General features: G+C 42.8%; 1 protein-coding gene across 1 annotated transcript; it reads left to right on the plus strand.

The window, feature by feature from the left end:
* Window positions 1-1,123: 1,123 nt before the first annotated feature.
* On the plus strand, window positions 1,124-17,162 carry apoob (apolipoprotein O, b). The gene is made up of 9 exons (XM_084326363.1): window positions 1,124-1,182; window positions 1,587-1,697; window positions 2,323-2,457; window positions 4,318-4,350; window positions 5,747-5,801; window positions 11,847-11,942; window positions 13,674-13,765; window positions 15,802-15,891; window positions 16,503-17,162. The coding sequence occupies exons 1-9, from the start codon at window positions 1,165-1,167 to the stop codon at window positions 16,542-16,544; spliced, it is 672 nt and encodes a 223-aa protein (XP_084182489.1). The 5' UTR covers window positions 1,124-1,164; the 3' UTR covers window positions 16,545-17,162.
* Window positions 17,163-18,576: the final 1,414 nt, after the last annotated feature.

Raw genomic sequence — 18,576 nt, forward strand, 5'->3', positions numbered from 1 at the left:
TGCTTTCTGAAACACCCCTCAGAGTCCTAACACTGGTAGTGCAATGTCTTAATGCTGTAGCACATTGACATGTCTGGTTCCTGTGTGGAAGTCAATAGTGGTTTAAGAGACACTGTTAAATAAAGGTTTTGGTACAGTTTGTATACTAGACTGGCAGGGAAATGCCCTCATCTGTAAGAAGACGTGTGCTAATCATGGGGCACTGTAGTACCATGTAAACGCACTGCTAAAAAATACGTTTGCAAAGGCAGGTAGGGTTGAAATATGGTCTCCTGCTCATGTGTCTTCGTCATTGTCATTTGTCTCTTAATGTGTCATTGTATCTCTTTATGTCTGGATTACAATCTGTACTATGGATGGACACTGAATTATGCCAAACTCCCAACTCTTCAGACCTCTCCTTTCCTTTGCTCTTGGAAAATGTGTATCCAGTCATACTGTTTTCATTTGAGGCACATTCTGTTATAGCTCAGCATTTCTGTTACTCCTTCGTCATCAGTCGGCAATCTCTCAGTAGGAAACAATTATTACAATGACTATCTGAAAAAGGAAGAAAATAAATCAGATTAAGATGACTATAATCTGAGTAGGCACTATTTGGAACGATTTGTAATTTCTTTCCAGAAATAAATGTTCATATTGTTAAACTTTCAACTTTTGTACTCTCTGTGTGTGTGTCGCATGCGCTCATGCGTACTTGACTGAGTCAAGTATATTTATTGATTGATTGAAAATTGTATTAACAGATTGCAGAATGGGTACAATACAGTACAGCTAAATACACACAATTGTTAAGGGGATGCAGACCAGAGAAAGACTTTCGTCTTGTTTACATCAGGGTCCCCCATTTTCAATTCATCATAACATATGACATACATAACATACTGATAGACAGTACTGCTACATTTATGACATACCAGATTTACAAATGTACAGTACTGTTTGTGATACAAAAAAGAGAGTATATAGGTGCTCATTGTTGAACTTGATCATGCATATTTATTAGAAAATTTAATTACAGCAGTATGTTATCAATTAAATTAATTATATGAATATTGAATGAAATTCCCCGCTCTCTCTCTCGCGTGATTTCAGAATCCCGGAAGTGTTTCTGTTCCTTCCAACTTGCCGTAGAAAGGCGGACTATCACGCAGGGGACAGAAGATGTCAAATGTGAAACTGGTAAATTCCTTTCAAGTTCTTTCCATAGTAACTCCAGTATGATACTGTAAGGTATGGTATGCAATACAAGCAATTGGGGTTTAACAATAAAGGGAGAGCTTGATGAAAATGGGAAACAATTCTTTTTGTCGACAATGCTAACGTTAGATTAGCTAGCTAACGTTAGCTAAATGCTACTTGAACGTGCATTGACCTCAGCTGAGAGTTGAGACATATAAGAGACATAAGTTAAACCTCAATTTATTAACGTTCGCTTTGTATGGTGTCCAATACCTTGATGTATAGTTGGAAAATAGTGAAGCATCATTTAGCAAATGTCCTTCTCGACTCTGGGGCAGCAGCCGCAGCATCAGCATCATCATCTCTCATGTAACTAGTTATCTATTCCACCCATTTGCCGCCAGGTGTCGCTGCCGTTTGCAGTTCCTGGTCTCATGGGCTTGTTGACTGGCACCGTGCTGGCTGCTGGGGAGGTGAAGCGAAACACTACTGTGACAGCTTGGAGCATTGATGAGGTGGGTTCAGCGCGGGCCTTACATGGCCATTTTGGTTAGACTGTAATAATATAATCACTGTGTCTATAGCCTTGTGTGCATCTGGTTCATCATCTGAGATTTCCAGACCTACTGGCAAAAACAATGTATTAAAAAGTAACATTTTCCTTTACAACCGTGGAGAAATTTGGTACCCATGGGACCATAATGATGAGTCAATGATATGAATAATGCTGAACTCTCAGTCGAATGTAAATAAATAAATAAAAACATTATCAACATGAGGTGAACTGAAAATGCATCACTGGTTCTTGTCCCCTTTTTTCAGGATTTTGGAAAAATGTGCCTGCACTGCAAGTCAAATGGGTGTTACAAAGCACACCCCAGTGCCTCATGATAGTTTCCTATTGGTACTACCCATAATGGCAAATACAACAGACAATTAACTTGTTAATTCTAAGCATTTTTTACCTTCTTCGATGTGGCAAAATGTAAATAAATTGTATCGTTAATATTCTAATTTAATTTTCATTTTAATTCATGTATTCTAACAGTATCCTTGGGGACAATCCACAGCCCTACTGTTTACACGACATGACTCGACCATGTCATTTACTGAGTGGACATTGGTCTGCATCTGTTACAGCTCCCCTCTCTGTACGCTGATCCAGAGCCACAGCTCAGCTACATGGAGCCGGAGGCGGAGCCGGAGGCGGGCCCAGTGGAACAAAGCGTTGCGTCACTGAGGAAGTGGGCGGAGCCTTACACAGACCAATGTCAGGTATGCTCACCATCACATCTGACACAGCCGGCACCTGCTATTAAATACAGAATGTAGTTGAGCTCCTAAACTTAATAATTAATTAAATGTCCCATGTCTTATAAATGGCCTTTTCCAGTGTTTAGCATTGTTTCCTAGCAATGGGGGATTATATCAATGGGGTCTGTTTCTCTAATTCTCATTTTGACTCATCGGTCTAGTCTCGAGTTCACGAGATCCTCCCTCACTCAACTAAGCCATTCTGATTTGACTGTTTTGCTGACGTGAGTAAGGCACTGGTTGTAGTCACCGCCCACAATCAACAATTCGCTCAACAACAGCGAGTGGAATTACTTCCTCAAACGTGGGTGCCGACAGACAGCAGAGAACGAGAGAGCGAGATAGAGAGGGGGAGAGCACGCAGGAGTGTGTGTAAATGTGTGTGCGCAATGGAGCTTCTCCCCCGCAGTCGGGAGCACTCGCATATCACTGTCAAAATATCGCTGCGCACGCCCATATTCCGATCCATGCAATAATATTCACAGGGGTATATATTGTCATTTGAAACAATTTAATTAGTATCCCCCTCAATCTTTTTATCTCTCTCTCTGTCTGCCAGTCATAGACTGTGGGTGACTGTCACTCAAAGCGAGTATGGGCGGAGCCAGGCCAAAACAGCTTGAAATCTTGAAGTGGAAAAACGCTGCTTTTGAGTACTCGATTAGAAATATAAAACAATTAATTTTTTTGAGAAAAACCTTACAGATGTGTTCCATAGACTCACAGGAATTGTGTAAAATTTTCCAAATAGCGAAAGAAACAGTAAGATGTTCCCCTTTATATATTTGCATATCTTTACCCAGCAGAACCTTCTTAGCCTATCATAATAAAACAAAAACTGGACCTGTCGTTTACTAACTTTACCTATAATAATGATGACGATGATGATAATAATAATAATTATTATATTGATAATAATAATAATAATAATAATAATAATAATAATAATAATAATAATAATAATAATACAAAAGTTTTACAACCTCAAAGTCACATGAAGCTTGACATAATTGACATGATGTCTATGCAAAAGATTTATCTTTACACTGGATTACAGCTCCCGGTACTATCCTATGCAGTGTTTTCAACCAAAGAAAAGAGCTGTAAATCCAGTGTGCGGATACTGTAAAACCTTGGCCTCAGGCATCGCATGTATCTTCATCTTGCACCTGGCCTCGGGCAGGTTGGATCTGCACAATGATACTCTTCTTTGAAAAGTACTGTTTCAGCCTTTAATACAAGGGCTGATATTATGTAATGACCAGAGTAAAAAAGTTATCTTCAAACCAATAATCACATCACTATGGGAAAAAAGGGCAAGTTTATTATTGTTTTGTATTTTTTCTTTTTTTTTTTATTATAATTTTTTACGAAAATACAAATTAATTCATTTATTTTAGTTTTCAATTCAGTTAGTTTCCAGAGTGGGTTTGCTAGTTTTATTTGAGTGTTTATAGTTTAAAGGTGTTTAGTTTTATATTTGCCTATTGTTGCCTTGGAACTTAATCTAGAATGATTGAAAACTTTATTAACAGATTGCAGAATGGGTACAATACAGTAAGGCTCAATACAAACAATTGTTAAGGGGATGCAGACCAGAGAGACTTTCATCTTGTTTACATCAGGGTCCCCCATTTTCAATTCATCACGACATGCATGACATACAGATATACAGTACTGTTTCATCCAGACATTTATGACATACAAGATATACAAATATACAGTACTGTTTGAGAGAAAGATCATTCGAGGTTGGAAGAAACTGTACATTGGAGGTTGGGTGGATGGCATGATAATTGTGTTTTCTTGACATTCCTGCAGCAAACCGGTCAATCCGCCTTTAATAAAGCAGAGGTAAGTGACAGACCTTTTCAGTCCTGTGAGATATAAACCTATTAGTGTCAGTGACCCTTGCATGCTGTATCCTCACCTGCACACAAACCTGTCCAGACCAGCTGTTGGGTATGCTCCCATAAGTATTGAGTACCAGTCTTATCCGTTTTTTTTACTGAACAGTAGATACTTAGACCATCTGATCTGTTAGTTTTACTGAACAGTAAAGACATAGACCATCTGATCTGTTAGATTTACTGAACAGTAGAGACTTAGACCATCTGATCTGTTAGATTTACTGAACAGTAGAGACTTAGACCATCTGATCTGTTAGATTTACTGAACAGTAGATAGTTGAACCATCTCATCTGTTAGATTTACTGAACAGTAGATAGTTGAACCATCTCATCTGTTAGATTTACTGAACAGTAGATAGTTGAACCATCTCATCTGTTAGATTTACTGAACAGTAGATAGTTGAACCATCTCATCTGTTAGATTTACTGAACAGTAGAGACTTAGACCATCTGATCTGTAAGATTTACTGAACAGTAGACCATTTGTCCTGGTCGAAACTGGATGAAAACTAGGTCTCCAAAGACATCCATAATCTTTCTATGTGTCAAAAAGGCAGAAAATGAAGTGTTTGATTTCTGACACGTTACACGTGGTTCTTAGATTTGATCAGATTTTAGCATTGGGGAAATTATCTGATACAGATTTTTTTAGCCTGGTATCCTATTCCAGTATGGGTGCATCCCTTCCAGCTGTGGTAGTTAAACCTGCTCCTTGGCCTGTCATGCAAAATTAATGGTGTGTTTCCGTACCCTTAATACCCTGCTGGCCTATCCTCCCTAAAACGGAATTCACATACAGTATGTTGATTTCCATAATACTGTACACCTCAGTTTTGATTTGTGAATATGAACAAGTCTCTACTTAAGCTGAACACTAGAGAGAGTCATAATGTCATCAAGATACGAATCCTGGAGCTGCTCCATAGAGAGTGAATTGTTGAACAATTCCTAGGACACTATAACAATACCCATGGTGATGTTACTGGGATATAGGTACATTTTCTGATTCGGAGCTGTAATCCCTACATGTAAAGAAAACTCATTTGGATGTAACGGCTCAAACTAAAATTCTATGAGCCCACAAAGTCGGCCACTAATTCATTGTCAGTGGACTTACTTGATGACTTCACAAATTAAGTGTTGATGCTCTGATTTCCAGCGTAGAGAGACAGTTGAAAAGCGCAATGTAAATTCAGTGTTAGGGTGGATTTCCCCTTTGAATTCTCAGCCACAAAACCCCCACCCTCCTCTGGAATGTGTGTTCCTAATCTGATAATAGTGTAATGTGCTCGTCTTCAGTCTGTGTGTCACTGTGTGATCTGTTAACCTGTTAATCTCAGGTGGTGTACAGGACAGTAGAGCCCACTGTAACCACCTCCATTACAACAGTCACAGGTGAGAAAACATTCACACAAACACATTCAGTAACAATGATGACAAACAACAGGGGACTGTATTAACACATTGAGTGCCAGCCACGAGAAATCTTGTTATTTCATGCCATGCCTTGAGTGCCAGGGACGCGAAATCTCGTTATTTAATCGTTATTGCTTTTATTAGCGATATCCATTCATTTCTCATCAATCTAGCCTCACGTTACCATTGGGACTGTCTATGAGCACGAACAGGGAAAATACAGCCCCCTATCGTCTCCCGGATGGTAATGCACCCATTGGATTGGACTCGATGAAAATGTATGAGGGAAAAAAAATCCAGATTCCACATTTTACTTCTCAGGCATGTAACCCGAGCCGATCGGATTCATTGTGGACCCTCAGAACAGTGTGGAATATGTGTTTTGAGTACCTAACGTTGGATCAAAAAACGCGATCGATATTTGGAATGGCGATCAGGAATTGGAATAATCTTTTTGCAAAACATCTGATGTGAGGTAAGGAATCTATGTTACCAGTCTTGGGGTAATCAGATGTATTTTTCACATATATCAACGTGTCTGTGTGTGTGCGTGTATGACGTTAGCGCTGACCAGGTCATAGATAATCGATTTTTCAGCTAACTTCTCTAGCGTGCATAAGTACACATATACTATCGATAATCTAGCGTTTATTTGAAAACAATTCATAAATAGGCCGAAAAATGATCGTGTTTTGTGAGCTATTATCACGGAATCTTTTTTTTTTCTGAAATTTTTCTAAAACTTCAGTTTTTAAAAACGGTATAAAACGGAAATGTACAGATGAAAAAAACAATCCGTTTCGTACATGTTGACTGCAAGCAAGTCATTGATAAGCAACGGGCGTATTAGACACATAGCCATAATATAGAAATAGCTCAGCGAAAATCATGAAATATCGGAAAATCTGTCTCAAATGGCTAGCATTCAAGCGATAAATAGTGCGCCCCTGCTGGCACTCAAAGTGTTAAGTATGGCTGCCTCCGTGTTATGGTGTCATCGGTCCTCCTGATCTACCCCACAATGCATAGCTTTTAGCACACCCTCATTTGCTGTTAGCACTGAGACAAATAGAAATCGCTGCCATTGATCTCCCTGGCTAGCTTTGTCATCAGCTCTGGAAAAATATGCAGACATAGGACTATACAAAATGAATGGAGTGAGACGTAAAGTTGCTTATACCTGTAAAAGTAGAGGAGGCTTATTTAATTGAGGAACAACTTTGTCATGTTTCGGGTCTTAAAAATGTATTGACATTTTAAACTTTGTCATTCAGCAGATCTTTTTTGTATCTTCTATTCCTGTTACAGCAGAGAGGAGTGAGATTCTTTGTTTTTGGCTCCTCGGCCGAGCAGCAGCTTTAACATGAATTAGTACAAAAATAAAGCAATAAAATAGTATAGTAAAATAGTACTTTATGGCTACATGAGTAGAGCTCTGGACTCATGATCGGAAGATCACCGGTTCGAGCCCCGGTCAAGGCCATTGTCGGAAAGTGGTGTTGTTATCCAGCAGGGGGCACTCTGTCCTATGGACTAGTCAGTAACAATGCCCCTGTTATGGTGATAGGGACACCGTATAGCTGCGAGTGCCGTCCTTCGGATGAGACGCTAAACCGAGGTCCTGACAGAATCTCGGTTGTTAAATAACCCAGGACGCCTATCGCAAAGAGTAGGGTTTTCCCTGACGTTCCTGGCCAAATTCCCAATCAGGCCTCTGACATAATCATCCCTTCCCCTTAATTGGCTGGTATCAATCCCTGTCTCCTGACCTGTTCAGCCATTGTGATGTGTGCCTGGTGCCAGTGTATGGCAGCCATTGAGCCTGTGTAGCCCACGGTTGGGTGCTACCAGTGGTGGTGAAGGAGGCTATTTCCACCCTACATTGTGGGGAGCGCTTTGAGTGTCTAGAAAAGCGCTATATAAATGTAATGAATTATTATTATTATTATAACATTTCAAAGAAATTAGCAAAATTTTTCCTTTAAAGAATCCCAGCTAAAAACTCACCTAGACTGCAATAACCTCTACACACCTTTTCAATCCGGCTTCCGCTCCAGACACTCAGAAACTGCTTGTCTCAATGACATTCTCCTCTCCGCCGACTCTGGTTCCATCTCCATCCTCATCCTACTTGACCTCAGCGCAGCCTTCGACACCAGCTCGGTCTTGGTTTCATTCATATCTCACAAATAGATTTCAGTTTGTCAGCGTCAGCGGCCCATCCTCCCCCCCGGCCCCAGTCAACCACGGTGTCCCCCAAGGCTCCGTGCTGGGTCCCCTACTATTCACCATTTACATGCTCCCCCTCTGTCAGATTATACGTCACTACGGACTCAACTTTCACTGCTATGCTGATGATACTCAGCTCTATCTCAGCACCTCACCATCCTCCCAGCTCCCCCCACAGTCCTTAGTCAACTGCCTCCACGCCATAAAAACCTGGATGTCAACCAAACTACTCAAACTGAACAGCAAAAAGACCGAGCTCATGGTTGTGTCCCTACTGTAACGGAGTCCTGTTCCGGGTGCCCAGCAAAGCCCTGGACAGGCTCCAGTATGTTCAGAACTCAGCTGCCAGGGTTCTCACTCACACCAAGCCCTGGCAGCACATCACCCCCACCCTCATCCACCTCCACTGGCTCCCAGTCAAGTTCTGCATCACTTTCAAACTCCTGCTCCTCACCTACAAGTCCCTCCATGCCCTCGCCCCCCGATACCTGTCTGATCTCCTCCACCAGCACACTCCATCCCGGAATCTACGATCCTCTGATCTAGGTCTCCTCTCCATCCCTCGCACCAGGTTACAGACTTTCGGGGACAGAGCCTTCAGCGTGGCGTCCCCTACCCTCTGGAACTCTCCCCCCCCCCCGAAAACCGCAACGCTCCAACCCTGGACACCTTCAAAACTGCTCTTAAAACACACTTCTTCACCAAGGCTTTTCCCCATCAGTTAGTTTAGATTAGATTAGGTCCATTATCTCTTACCTGCCCTCATCCCCCTTTTTCCCTACTTCCCTAGCCCTATTTATTATTTTTTCTTTTGTCTTGATTGTAAAGCGACCTTGGGTTCTATGAAAGGCGCTATAGAGATTTTATCTATTATTATTATTATTATTATTATTATCAACCACTCCATCCTCATCACTCATTGGTTCAAATCATATCTTTCACACAAACACAAATAAATTTCCGTCAACAATTGCAAATCCCCCTCTGTCCCCCAGGGCACAGTACTTGGTCCCCTCCTCTTCATCCTTTACACATCCTTCCACTTGGTCTGATCCTCCACCAACATGGCCGACACTTAGCTTTACCTCTCCACCAAGACCATCTCTGCTTTACCTCTCCACCAAGACCATCTCTGCCCCCACTCATTCCACCCCCACCACCTGCCTCACTGACATTAAAATACGGATGCAAAACAACTTTCTAAAACTAAACTGTGACAAATCATCATTAACTGGTGATGCTGGGTAGTATAGAGAGGTCTAAGCACTGGTGATGCTGGGTAGTGTAGAGGTCTAAGCACTAAAGCAGCTGCACAATTTCTTAGACCTCTACACTACTCAGCTGCCTTAGTGCTTAGACCTCTACACTACCCAGCTGCCTTAATGCTTAGACCTCTACACTACCCAGCATCACCAGTGCTTAGACCTCTACACTACCCAGCTGCCTTAATGCTTAGACCTCTACACTACCCAGCTGCCTTAATGCTTAGACCTCTACACTACCCAGCCGCACCATTGCTTAGACCTCTACACTACCCAGCATCACCAGTGATTAGACCTCTACACTACTCAGCTGCCTTAGTGCTTAGACCTCTACACTACCCAGCATCACCAGTGCTTAGACCTCTACACTACCCAGCTGCCTTAATGCTTAGACCTCTACACTACCCAGCATCACCAGTGCTTAGACCTCTACACTACCCAGCTGCCTTAATGCTTAGACCTCTACACTACCCAGCTGCCTTAATGCTTAGACCTCTACACTACCCAGCCGCACCATTGCTTAGACCTCTACACTACCCAGCATCACCAGTGATTAGACCTCTACACTATCCAGCATCACCAGTGCTTAGACCTCTACACTACCCAGCCGCACCAGTGCTTAGACCTCTACACTACCCAGCATCACCAGTGCTTAGACCTCTACACTACCCAGCTGCACCAGTGCTTAGACCTCTACACTACCCAGCTGCACCAGTGCTTAGACCTCTACACTACCCAGCATCACCAGTGATTAGACCTCTACACTACCCAGCTATACCAGTGCTTAGACCTCTACACTACCCAGCTATACCAGTGCTTAGACCTCTACACTACCCAGCTGCCTTAGTGCTTAGACCTCTACACTACCCAGCATCACCAGTGCTTAGACCTCTACACTACCCAGCCGCACCAGTGTTTAGACCTCTACACTACCCAGCACCACCAGTGTTTAGACCTCTACACTACCCAGCATCACCAGTGTTTAGACCACTACACTACCCAGCATCACCAGTGTTTAGACCACTACACTACCCAGCATCACCAGTGTTTAGACCACTACACTACCCAGCATCACCAGTGCTTAGACCACTACACTACCCAGCATCACCAGTGTTTAGACCACTACACTACCCTGTCGACCCCATGCTTCACATGTAGGGCACTGTGTTTCCATATCACCCAGCCCTACCAATTATCTTGACCAGCTGGTATTCAGAATCGTTGACGGAAGAGGTTTCCAAACACTATCAAGGACCCCTAAAGAAGCCACATTTCATAAGTTCCTGACACCCCTGTCTATGAAGATGGTTATGATAATGTGTAGCACAGAATTGCATAACTGTCTATGCTGCAGGTGATGTATTAAGAGTTGGGAGTTTTAAAACTGATTAAAAGTAATGTTGGTCATTCTCTAGACTAACTTACAGGATGTGGACAGCGTGTATAAACCTCCCATTGGCACCAACTACTTCCCTCAGTAACTTCCCCTTCCGCTCGCTGTTTACTTCGCTGTCACTGGGATCAACAACAACAAGTCTTTGAGCCAGCAAGCTTTTCTTTTCATGATGGGAAAGAGTTGACCATGAAACATTACTCTAAAACATTGTTGTACTTAGCACCGCCATAGATGATTGTGATTGGTTTGAGAAATACAAACAACTCTGATGTTTTTTTAGTTTTTTTAATTTATTTTTTGATCAAATCTTTTATTTTATTTTTTCCACATGAAACAAGACACAACACAATACAATAATAATAATAATAATAATAATAATAATACATAAAAAGACATCACAGGACAGTAACTTATTACAATAATGCAAAGACAATAATTGAGACAGATTGTATAGTGATCATCTTGAGCCCCCTCCATCACCACACACAGCAGCCACGATCCCCAACCCTCGAGGACCCCGAGTCTGGCACCCCAGCGAGTCAAAGCATCATGCCTCTTTAACACCACGACCCGCAGAGGCCCCGAACCAGGCCCCCCCCCCCCCCCCCCATTCCGAGCCCGCGACCATCAGACCCACAGCCAAAGGGGCCCAAAACATATACATAATTAAATATACAAAAAACACACAAAAAAATAAAAACCAATGTGTGTTTTTTCCCTAGTGTGCAATGAGTCCTGCTACATGTCCCTCTTGTGCCGACACAGCACTAACATAGTGTGGAGACTAGAGAGGTCTGGTTATGCAAGACCAGTCACTCTCATACATTCTCTCATTCTATTGAATGAGATGGTAGTAAAAGTAAAGTAAGTCAACCATTCCTCATTTAGCTGGGGACCCTCTAGATGCCTTTAGGGGCCCCTGAGCCACCACAGTTGCTAGTGCCTATGTTTGCTCTGGGGGCTGCTTTGGGCTCTGAAAAATGTAATGTTATGGGAAAAACGTTGCATCTACTCTTAATTGTAGTACTTATTAGTTATTCCATTATAGTTGTACATGGTATTTCACTGTGAAAATACAGTCACCTGCTAAAATGTTACTAAGACCTTCATCCACTTGTGCTCAACCTTCTCTTTCAGATGTGTATCAATACCTTAGTGACCCCCCCGCTCACTTCTACCCCACTGCTGGGTTGGTGGGGTTCTCCGGCTTCCTAGGACTCTACCTGGCCAAAGGTAATTCATGCCTGTACTGTCACACACACACACTGATATACTTGTGAGGACTAATTGACTATATTCATTCTCTAGCCCCTCACCACATGCCTAACCGTGACCCTTATTCTAACCTCAACCTAACCCTGAAGTGGTCCCAAATATCCTCACAATATCCTCACTCCTTGTATCTAGGGTCGCTTTCACACAGGGGCTGTTTGGTCCGGACTTTCGGACCAGAATTCGAGAGTCCGGTTTTTCGGGTTTGTGTGAATGCGTGTCGAACTCGGTTCGCGGACCAAACAGGCAAACTCTGGTCCGGCTGAAAACGTAGGTCTCGGTTCGGCTTCAGCGGACCAAACGCGAACCAAATATAGGAAGTGATTATTATTACCACTGCTCGCTCGCAGCATTCATTCACTGCAAAACAAGCACACTGCATCTATCTCTCTATCTATCTATCTATATATCTATATATCTGTGCATCTTGGGAAGAAGGAAGAAAAAACGCTGCTTATTATATTATTAATAAAACAGCTACTTGTGGGCTCTCATAAAAACACAGTTGTCTACAAGTTGTTTAGCGAGAGGATGGTGGTAATGTGCTTCAATAGAACAATGGATCAATGCCATGTCAAAACTCGCTCCGCTGATCTGGAGGGCTCGCAGACAGTCCACACACACACATGCACGCGAGCACACACGGGCTCGCGCCACACACACATTTCCACTGTCCAATAGCCGAGCGCCCTTTTCGACCGCGTGACATTGTTCAGAAGGTCTCGGTCCGCCTCACAGATTTCTATGTGAACGCAGGCGAACCAAATGAAGAATGCAACAATGTTGCAACTTCACCCCCAGAACCGCACCGAGTCCACCAAAACTATATGTGAAAGCGACCTAGGGCTCATACCGGCCTTCACAAGTGTAGTAATAAAGGTACACACAAAATAACATACCCACAGAGATATATAGAATAGAATAGACTTTTAATTGTCATTGCACAGTATACAACGAAATTTCAGGGGAGCTCCCACAGACCGTAGTACAATATACAATATATACATACATGAACACATAACACATATAACACTGTACATAACAGAATATTTTAAATAATAAAGTGCATGATGGGTGGTAATCAGTGATTATCAGGTCCAGGTAAGTGCATGGTGCACGTGAGGGGACAGTCAATGAGCATTTAACAGTCTGACTGCTTGGGGGAAAAAGCTGTTCTTAAATCTTGTACTCTTGGCATGTATGGACCGGTATCTCCTCCCTGAGGGAAGGAGCTGAAAGAGGTGATGTGCTGGTCCTTGATGATACATTTGGAGCGGTGGAGGCAGCGGGAGGTGAAGACGGAGGTGATGTTTGGTAGAGGAGTCCCGACGATCCTGCCTGCCGCCTTCACCACCCTCTGTAGAGCCTCTTGCTCTGCCTTTGTGCAGCTGGAGAACCACACAGACACACCGTAGGTCAGCACACTCTCAACCGCACAATGGTCAAAGTTGACAAGGAGATTTCGTGGCAGGCCAGCCTGCTTCAGCTTCCTTAGATAGTATAGGCGTTGCTGGGCTTTCCCGATCACTGAGCGTTGTTGGTGCTCCAGGACAGATATATGACCAAATGTAATGAGGTCGTGACAGACGGATAAGACGTATCTCTGTTAACAATCTGGCTACCACTGGCAGACTCTGTGTTTAAGTAACGTGTCTCTCTCTCTCTCTCTCTCTCTCTCTCTCTCTCTCTCAGGTTCCAAGGTGAGGAGAGTGGTGTTTCCTGTTGGTCTCATGGCTCTGAGTGCGTCCTTGTTTTACCCCCAGCAGGCCGCCTCCATATTAAAGGTGTGTGTGTATTTGCATCATGTAATGTTTAATGTATATTATATGTAGACGTGTGTGTGTGTCAGGAGTCCTACGCGGTTATGGAAAATCTGGAACTACTGTATGGAAAATTAACTTGACCAGGTTGCACTTAAAAGGGGAATGCCACCCATTCCCATAAAACCATATGTTATTCCTTTATGCCCCAGAACAGTCAATATTATTTTATGTTTTCCCGAAACCCAGGCTATCCTCAGTCTTTGTTTGTCCTCTACCCTCAGTGATCAGTTATGACATGTTTTTGGGCCGTCAGGTCAGGGAACGATGAATAAAACCCTGCCTTCTTTTCTTGATCCTCCAATTACAACTATTGCTTCCTGAGGGTCAATTATACTGGGCTTTCAGTTCATTCATGAGAGAGGGAGAGAGAGAGAGAGAGGGGGAGAGAGAGGGAGAGGGAGGGAGAGAGAGAGGGAGAGAGAGAGAGAGATTTGGGTATCATACAAGGCACCCCTTGTTACTTCAGCTATAAACACGAATGCCACAACACAAGGCGCATTAACTCCAGCGTGATTACATTAATCTGGGAAACTGGAAAGCAGATCGTGAAATTAATAAAAGGGCCAACTGCACTCAATAAAAAATTTGAACACATTGTTACAGTTCAAACATTTAGCTTTTCTCCAGGTTCGAATGATTTCTAACAAAAAGTGACCTGGTCTCCACCACTGGATGTTTCCTCAAAATGATGTTTAGTTTAATAGTGCTGCTTCACATTTCCACTTCTCACTAGTGCTGCAGACTAGTGAAATTGGTATGTGAAGCCTGATAAAAGCATATTTGTCTTGTCTAGTCATCTTTGAAGCTTAATTTGCATTATAACGTCCGTCACCTTTACTAATGTGCTTGTAGCTATCTTCCCAGCCTCCCTTCAGCTCCGTTGCCCTGTGTAATTTGCATAAAAGCAGATTTGGGATAACGCCACTGCCCATCCACAGCACTCCTGCCACTCTGCTGAAGAGGAAAATGTTGTAGCAGTTCATGAAAGCAGCCTGCAATTAATCATTAATCCTGTCTGTATTATTAGTGGGGAACTGCCTGGCCATATTTCAGTCGGATCCTTTGCCCGGTCCTGGTCTGGACTGCGCTCTGTAAGGCTCATTTACGGAACGTACTGTATTGTACCCATTCTGCAATCTGTTAAATAACGTTTTCATTCATTCATTCATTCACAAATGTGAGGGTTCTCTTATTTATATCCTTGGGAGAGAGTGGTGCAGGCTCACAAATATGGACTAACCTGGCCTGAGGTGCAGGATTAACCGTGAATCTTAAAAGTGGGTGACATTCACTTTTAACACCTACTAAAATCCTGTGTAGGAAACCTGGTGTGTGCGACTGTGCGTGTTTGTTGATTTCATCTCTTGTGCCTGGTAGGGAAGGGCTGTGGTTTCCTGTAGGAAGCACTGGCTGTGAAGTGAGTTATTTTACCCTCACACCAGCTATATCCCTTAGGGCAGAAGGTTTGTGACAGAATATTTCAGACGGAATGGAATACTTTCTAATTATATCTATCCCATGTATTTACGCGGAATGTCATTATACACTCGATGGCCGGACACACACACACACACACCTACACACCTGCAGAGACGGGACAGATCGGAGGATACAGATATGAAAACACCCAGGCTGAATATAGGAGACGGATGCTGAAGTGATTCATTTGCAGGAGGTCACAGCGAGCCTGGAAAGGTTTACTCCCATTTGTTCTGACATCAGGTGACCTCTATGAAGTCAGAGGGCCGTTTGATGATACTCATTACAGTATGTGTTTTTGTAGATGTAAAATCTCTCGGTGGACAAATGAATGTCGGCTTGTATTATTGTGTTTAATCAAAGGCCAGATATAGCCTCCCTCTCTCTGGTGACTGATCAACTCAAGTGTTTTTCCATTAGGGAGACCTCACGGAGGTGCTCGTCAGTATGTGCACTGTTTTGAGTGCGTCATTCAGTGTTGTGGTTGACGTTTGACATCCATTGTTGCTTCTGGGCAGGTGAGCAAGGACGTGGTGTACTCACAGGTTCAATGGGGCTGCGCTACCATGGAGACCATATGGAAGGATCCACTTTTTGGTAAAAAGAAGGTAGGTTACACTCTGACTCAAAAGTCTTCTCGGGATTCCCTCCAATGTTATCGGGGGGCCTGTATTTATCGAGCGTTGCAAAGGAGTGCTGATCCGAGACCAGTCATGGTGTGGTGTTTTTATGGTTGTGTAACCTGAGCAGTGTGATCCTAGGTCAGTACTCCTCTTCTTAGAAGTTTGATAAATACAGTATGGGCCCTCAGACTTCCTCCGGGTCTGATTTAACGCATCACGCTCAACGCATAAGCTATTGTTTTGCATGAACCGATGACCTCAATACACAGATTTTCCCATGGGAGTTCACATACTAAATTCACATCCCGACTGCAATAAACTGTACTTCTCCAGTTTCTATCCCTCTCTTCACAACCATATTTCTTTTCATAAATCCCCCACCTATATCAGGGTTATCATATGAACATTGTTATGTAAATGTTCCCTAATGTACGCTGATGGTAACCCAGGCCTCAGTAGTCTGTCCAGCCCCTCTGTAACCTACCTGGGGGGAATTCCCGCGGAACATCAGTTGTACAAAGTAGCCTTTATCACACTGCCAAGGTTTGCTTTGCTGAAGTTAACCCTGTATGTCCCGTCTTGTCTCTGTCCTGCAGTCGGACAAGAAGAGGAGCGAGAGCGGCGGCACCGACAGCTGAAGACGCCACACACACACTCGCACACACCCACACCACCGTCTCCTTAGCGACTGTACCTGAACACTTCATATCTCACTTCTACTCACCTACTATATCTCAGAAAGCCATAGATATACAATGTTTTGCCCCCTTTGTTTTTATTTGTTTGGATTATGCATAAAGTGAAATGGTACGGTACCATTATTCTAAATTGGTGCCACATCACTGCTTTGTGTTATGTTTTGCATACCTCTGTGTATGTATCTGTGACCGGAGAGCTTGTGTGTGTTGTTGAATGCACACATTGTTCAGAACTCTACTGTTTGTGCCTGTCTCCTGTAACACAATCCTCCTCCGTCCTCCTTAACAGGCACCCTCCGCTCTGCCTTTCCTGTTTGTCAAATGTGCGAAAGACCTTTTTGAAATGCGTTTGAATAGATTTACGTATTTATTGACTGAGACGTTCCATTAATTTATATGCAGGATGCAATACAAACTGTGTTCATATTGAAATACGTTTATTTACTTTTTCTATTTTATTTATTATATATTTAATGATTATTGAATGATCATGTGTTTATTGTCCATGTCCAGTGTATATGAGCAGAGGTTTTGGTCACAAATTACAATACAATACAAAACAAACAAACCAATTGTGTGATGGTGATGTTTTTCACAACTGTGTGATTAGGAAAACCCAAGATTCTGGACTGGTACAGTGGCATCAGTAAGTGGTCTGATTAATCATGAAGACAAAGATTAAGAGCCAGAGAAAGAAAGGGTCCAGACCGTTTTCTCCAGTTGCTTTGTTGGAATCAATGGCAAGAAGTGTTCCAGTAACTACATTAGGAGTGAGAAGTGTTCCAGTAACTACATTAGGAGTGAGAAGTGCTCCAGTAACTACATTAGGAGTGAGAGGTTCTCCAGTAACTACATTAGGAGTGAGAAGTGTTCCAGTAACTACATTAGGAGTGAGAAGTGCTCCAGTAACTACATTAGGAGTGAGAAGTGTTCCAGTAACTACATTAGGAGTGAGAGGTGTTCCAGTAACTACATTAGGAGTGAGAGGTGTTCCAGTAACTACATTAGGAGTGAGAAGTGCTCCAGTAACTACATTAGGAGTGAGAGGTGCTCCAGTAACTACATTAGGAGTGAGAGGTTCTCCAGTAACTACATTAGGAGTGAGAAGTTCTCCAGTAACTACATTAGGAGTGAGAAGTGTTCCAGTAACTACATTAGGAGTGAGAAGTGCTCCAGTAACTACATTAGGAGTGAGAAGTGCTCCAGTAACTACATTAGGAGTGAGAGGTGCTCCAGTAACTACATTAGGAGTGAGAAGTGCTCCAGTAACTACATTAGGAGTGAGAGGTGCTCCAGTAACTACATTAGGAGTGAGAAGTGTTCCAGTAACTACATTAGGAGTGAGAAGTGTTCCAGTAACTACATTAGGAGTGAGAAGTGTTCCAGTAACTACATTAGGAGTGAGAAGTGCTCCAGTAACTACATTAGGAGTGAGAAGTGTTCCAGTAACTACATTAGGAGTGAGAGGTGCTCCAGTAACTACATTAGGAGTGAGAAGTGCTCCAGTAACTACATTAGGAGTGAGAAGTGTTCCAGTAACTACATTAGGAGTGAGAAGTGCTCCAGTAACTACATTAGGAGTGAGAAGTGTTCCAGTAACTACATTAGGAGTGAGAAGTGCTCCAGTAACTACATTAGGAGTGAGAGGTGCTCCAGTAGCTACATTAGGAGTGAGAAGTGTTCCAGTAACTACATTAGGAGTGAGAAGTTCTCCAGTAACTATATTAGGAGTGAGAAGTGTTCCAGTAACTACATTAGGAGTGAGAAGTGTTCCAGTAACTACATTAGGAGTGAGAAGTGTTCCAGTAACTACATTAGGAGTGAGAGGTGTTCCAGTAACTATATTAGGGGTGAGAGGTGCTCCAGTAACTACATTAGGAGTGAGAGGTGCTCCAGTAACTACATTAGGAGTGAGAAGTGTTCCAGTAACTATATTAGGAGTGAGAGGTGCTCCAGTAACTACATTAGGAGT

This window comes from Notolepis coatsorum, assembly GCF_963971535.1.
Source record: "Notolepis coatsorum genome assembly, chromosome: 12".
NCBI classification, from domain to species: Eukaryota; Metazoa; Chordata; class Actinopteri; order Aulopiformes; family Paralepididae; genus Notolepis; species Notolepis coatsorum.

Excerpts from the sequence above, each read along its gene's own strand:
- apoob (XM_084326363.1), top strand. Across the intron at positions 1,698-2,322 it reads CAGCTTGGAGCATTGATGAG|CTCCCCTCTCTGTACGCTGA; the intron begins GTGGGTTCAGCG and ends CATCTGTTACAG. Across the intron at positions 15,892-16,502 it reads CACTTTTTGGTAAAAAGAAG|TCGGACAAGAAGAGGAGCGA; the intron begins GTAGGTTACACT and ends TCTGTCCTGCAG.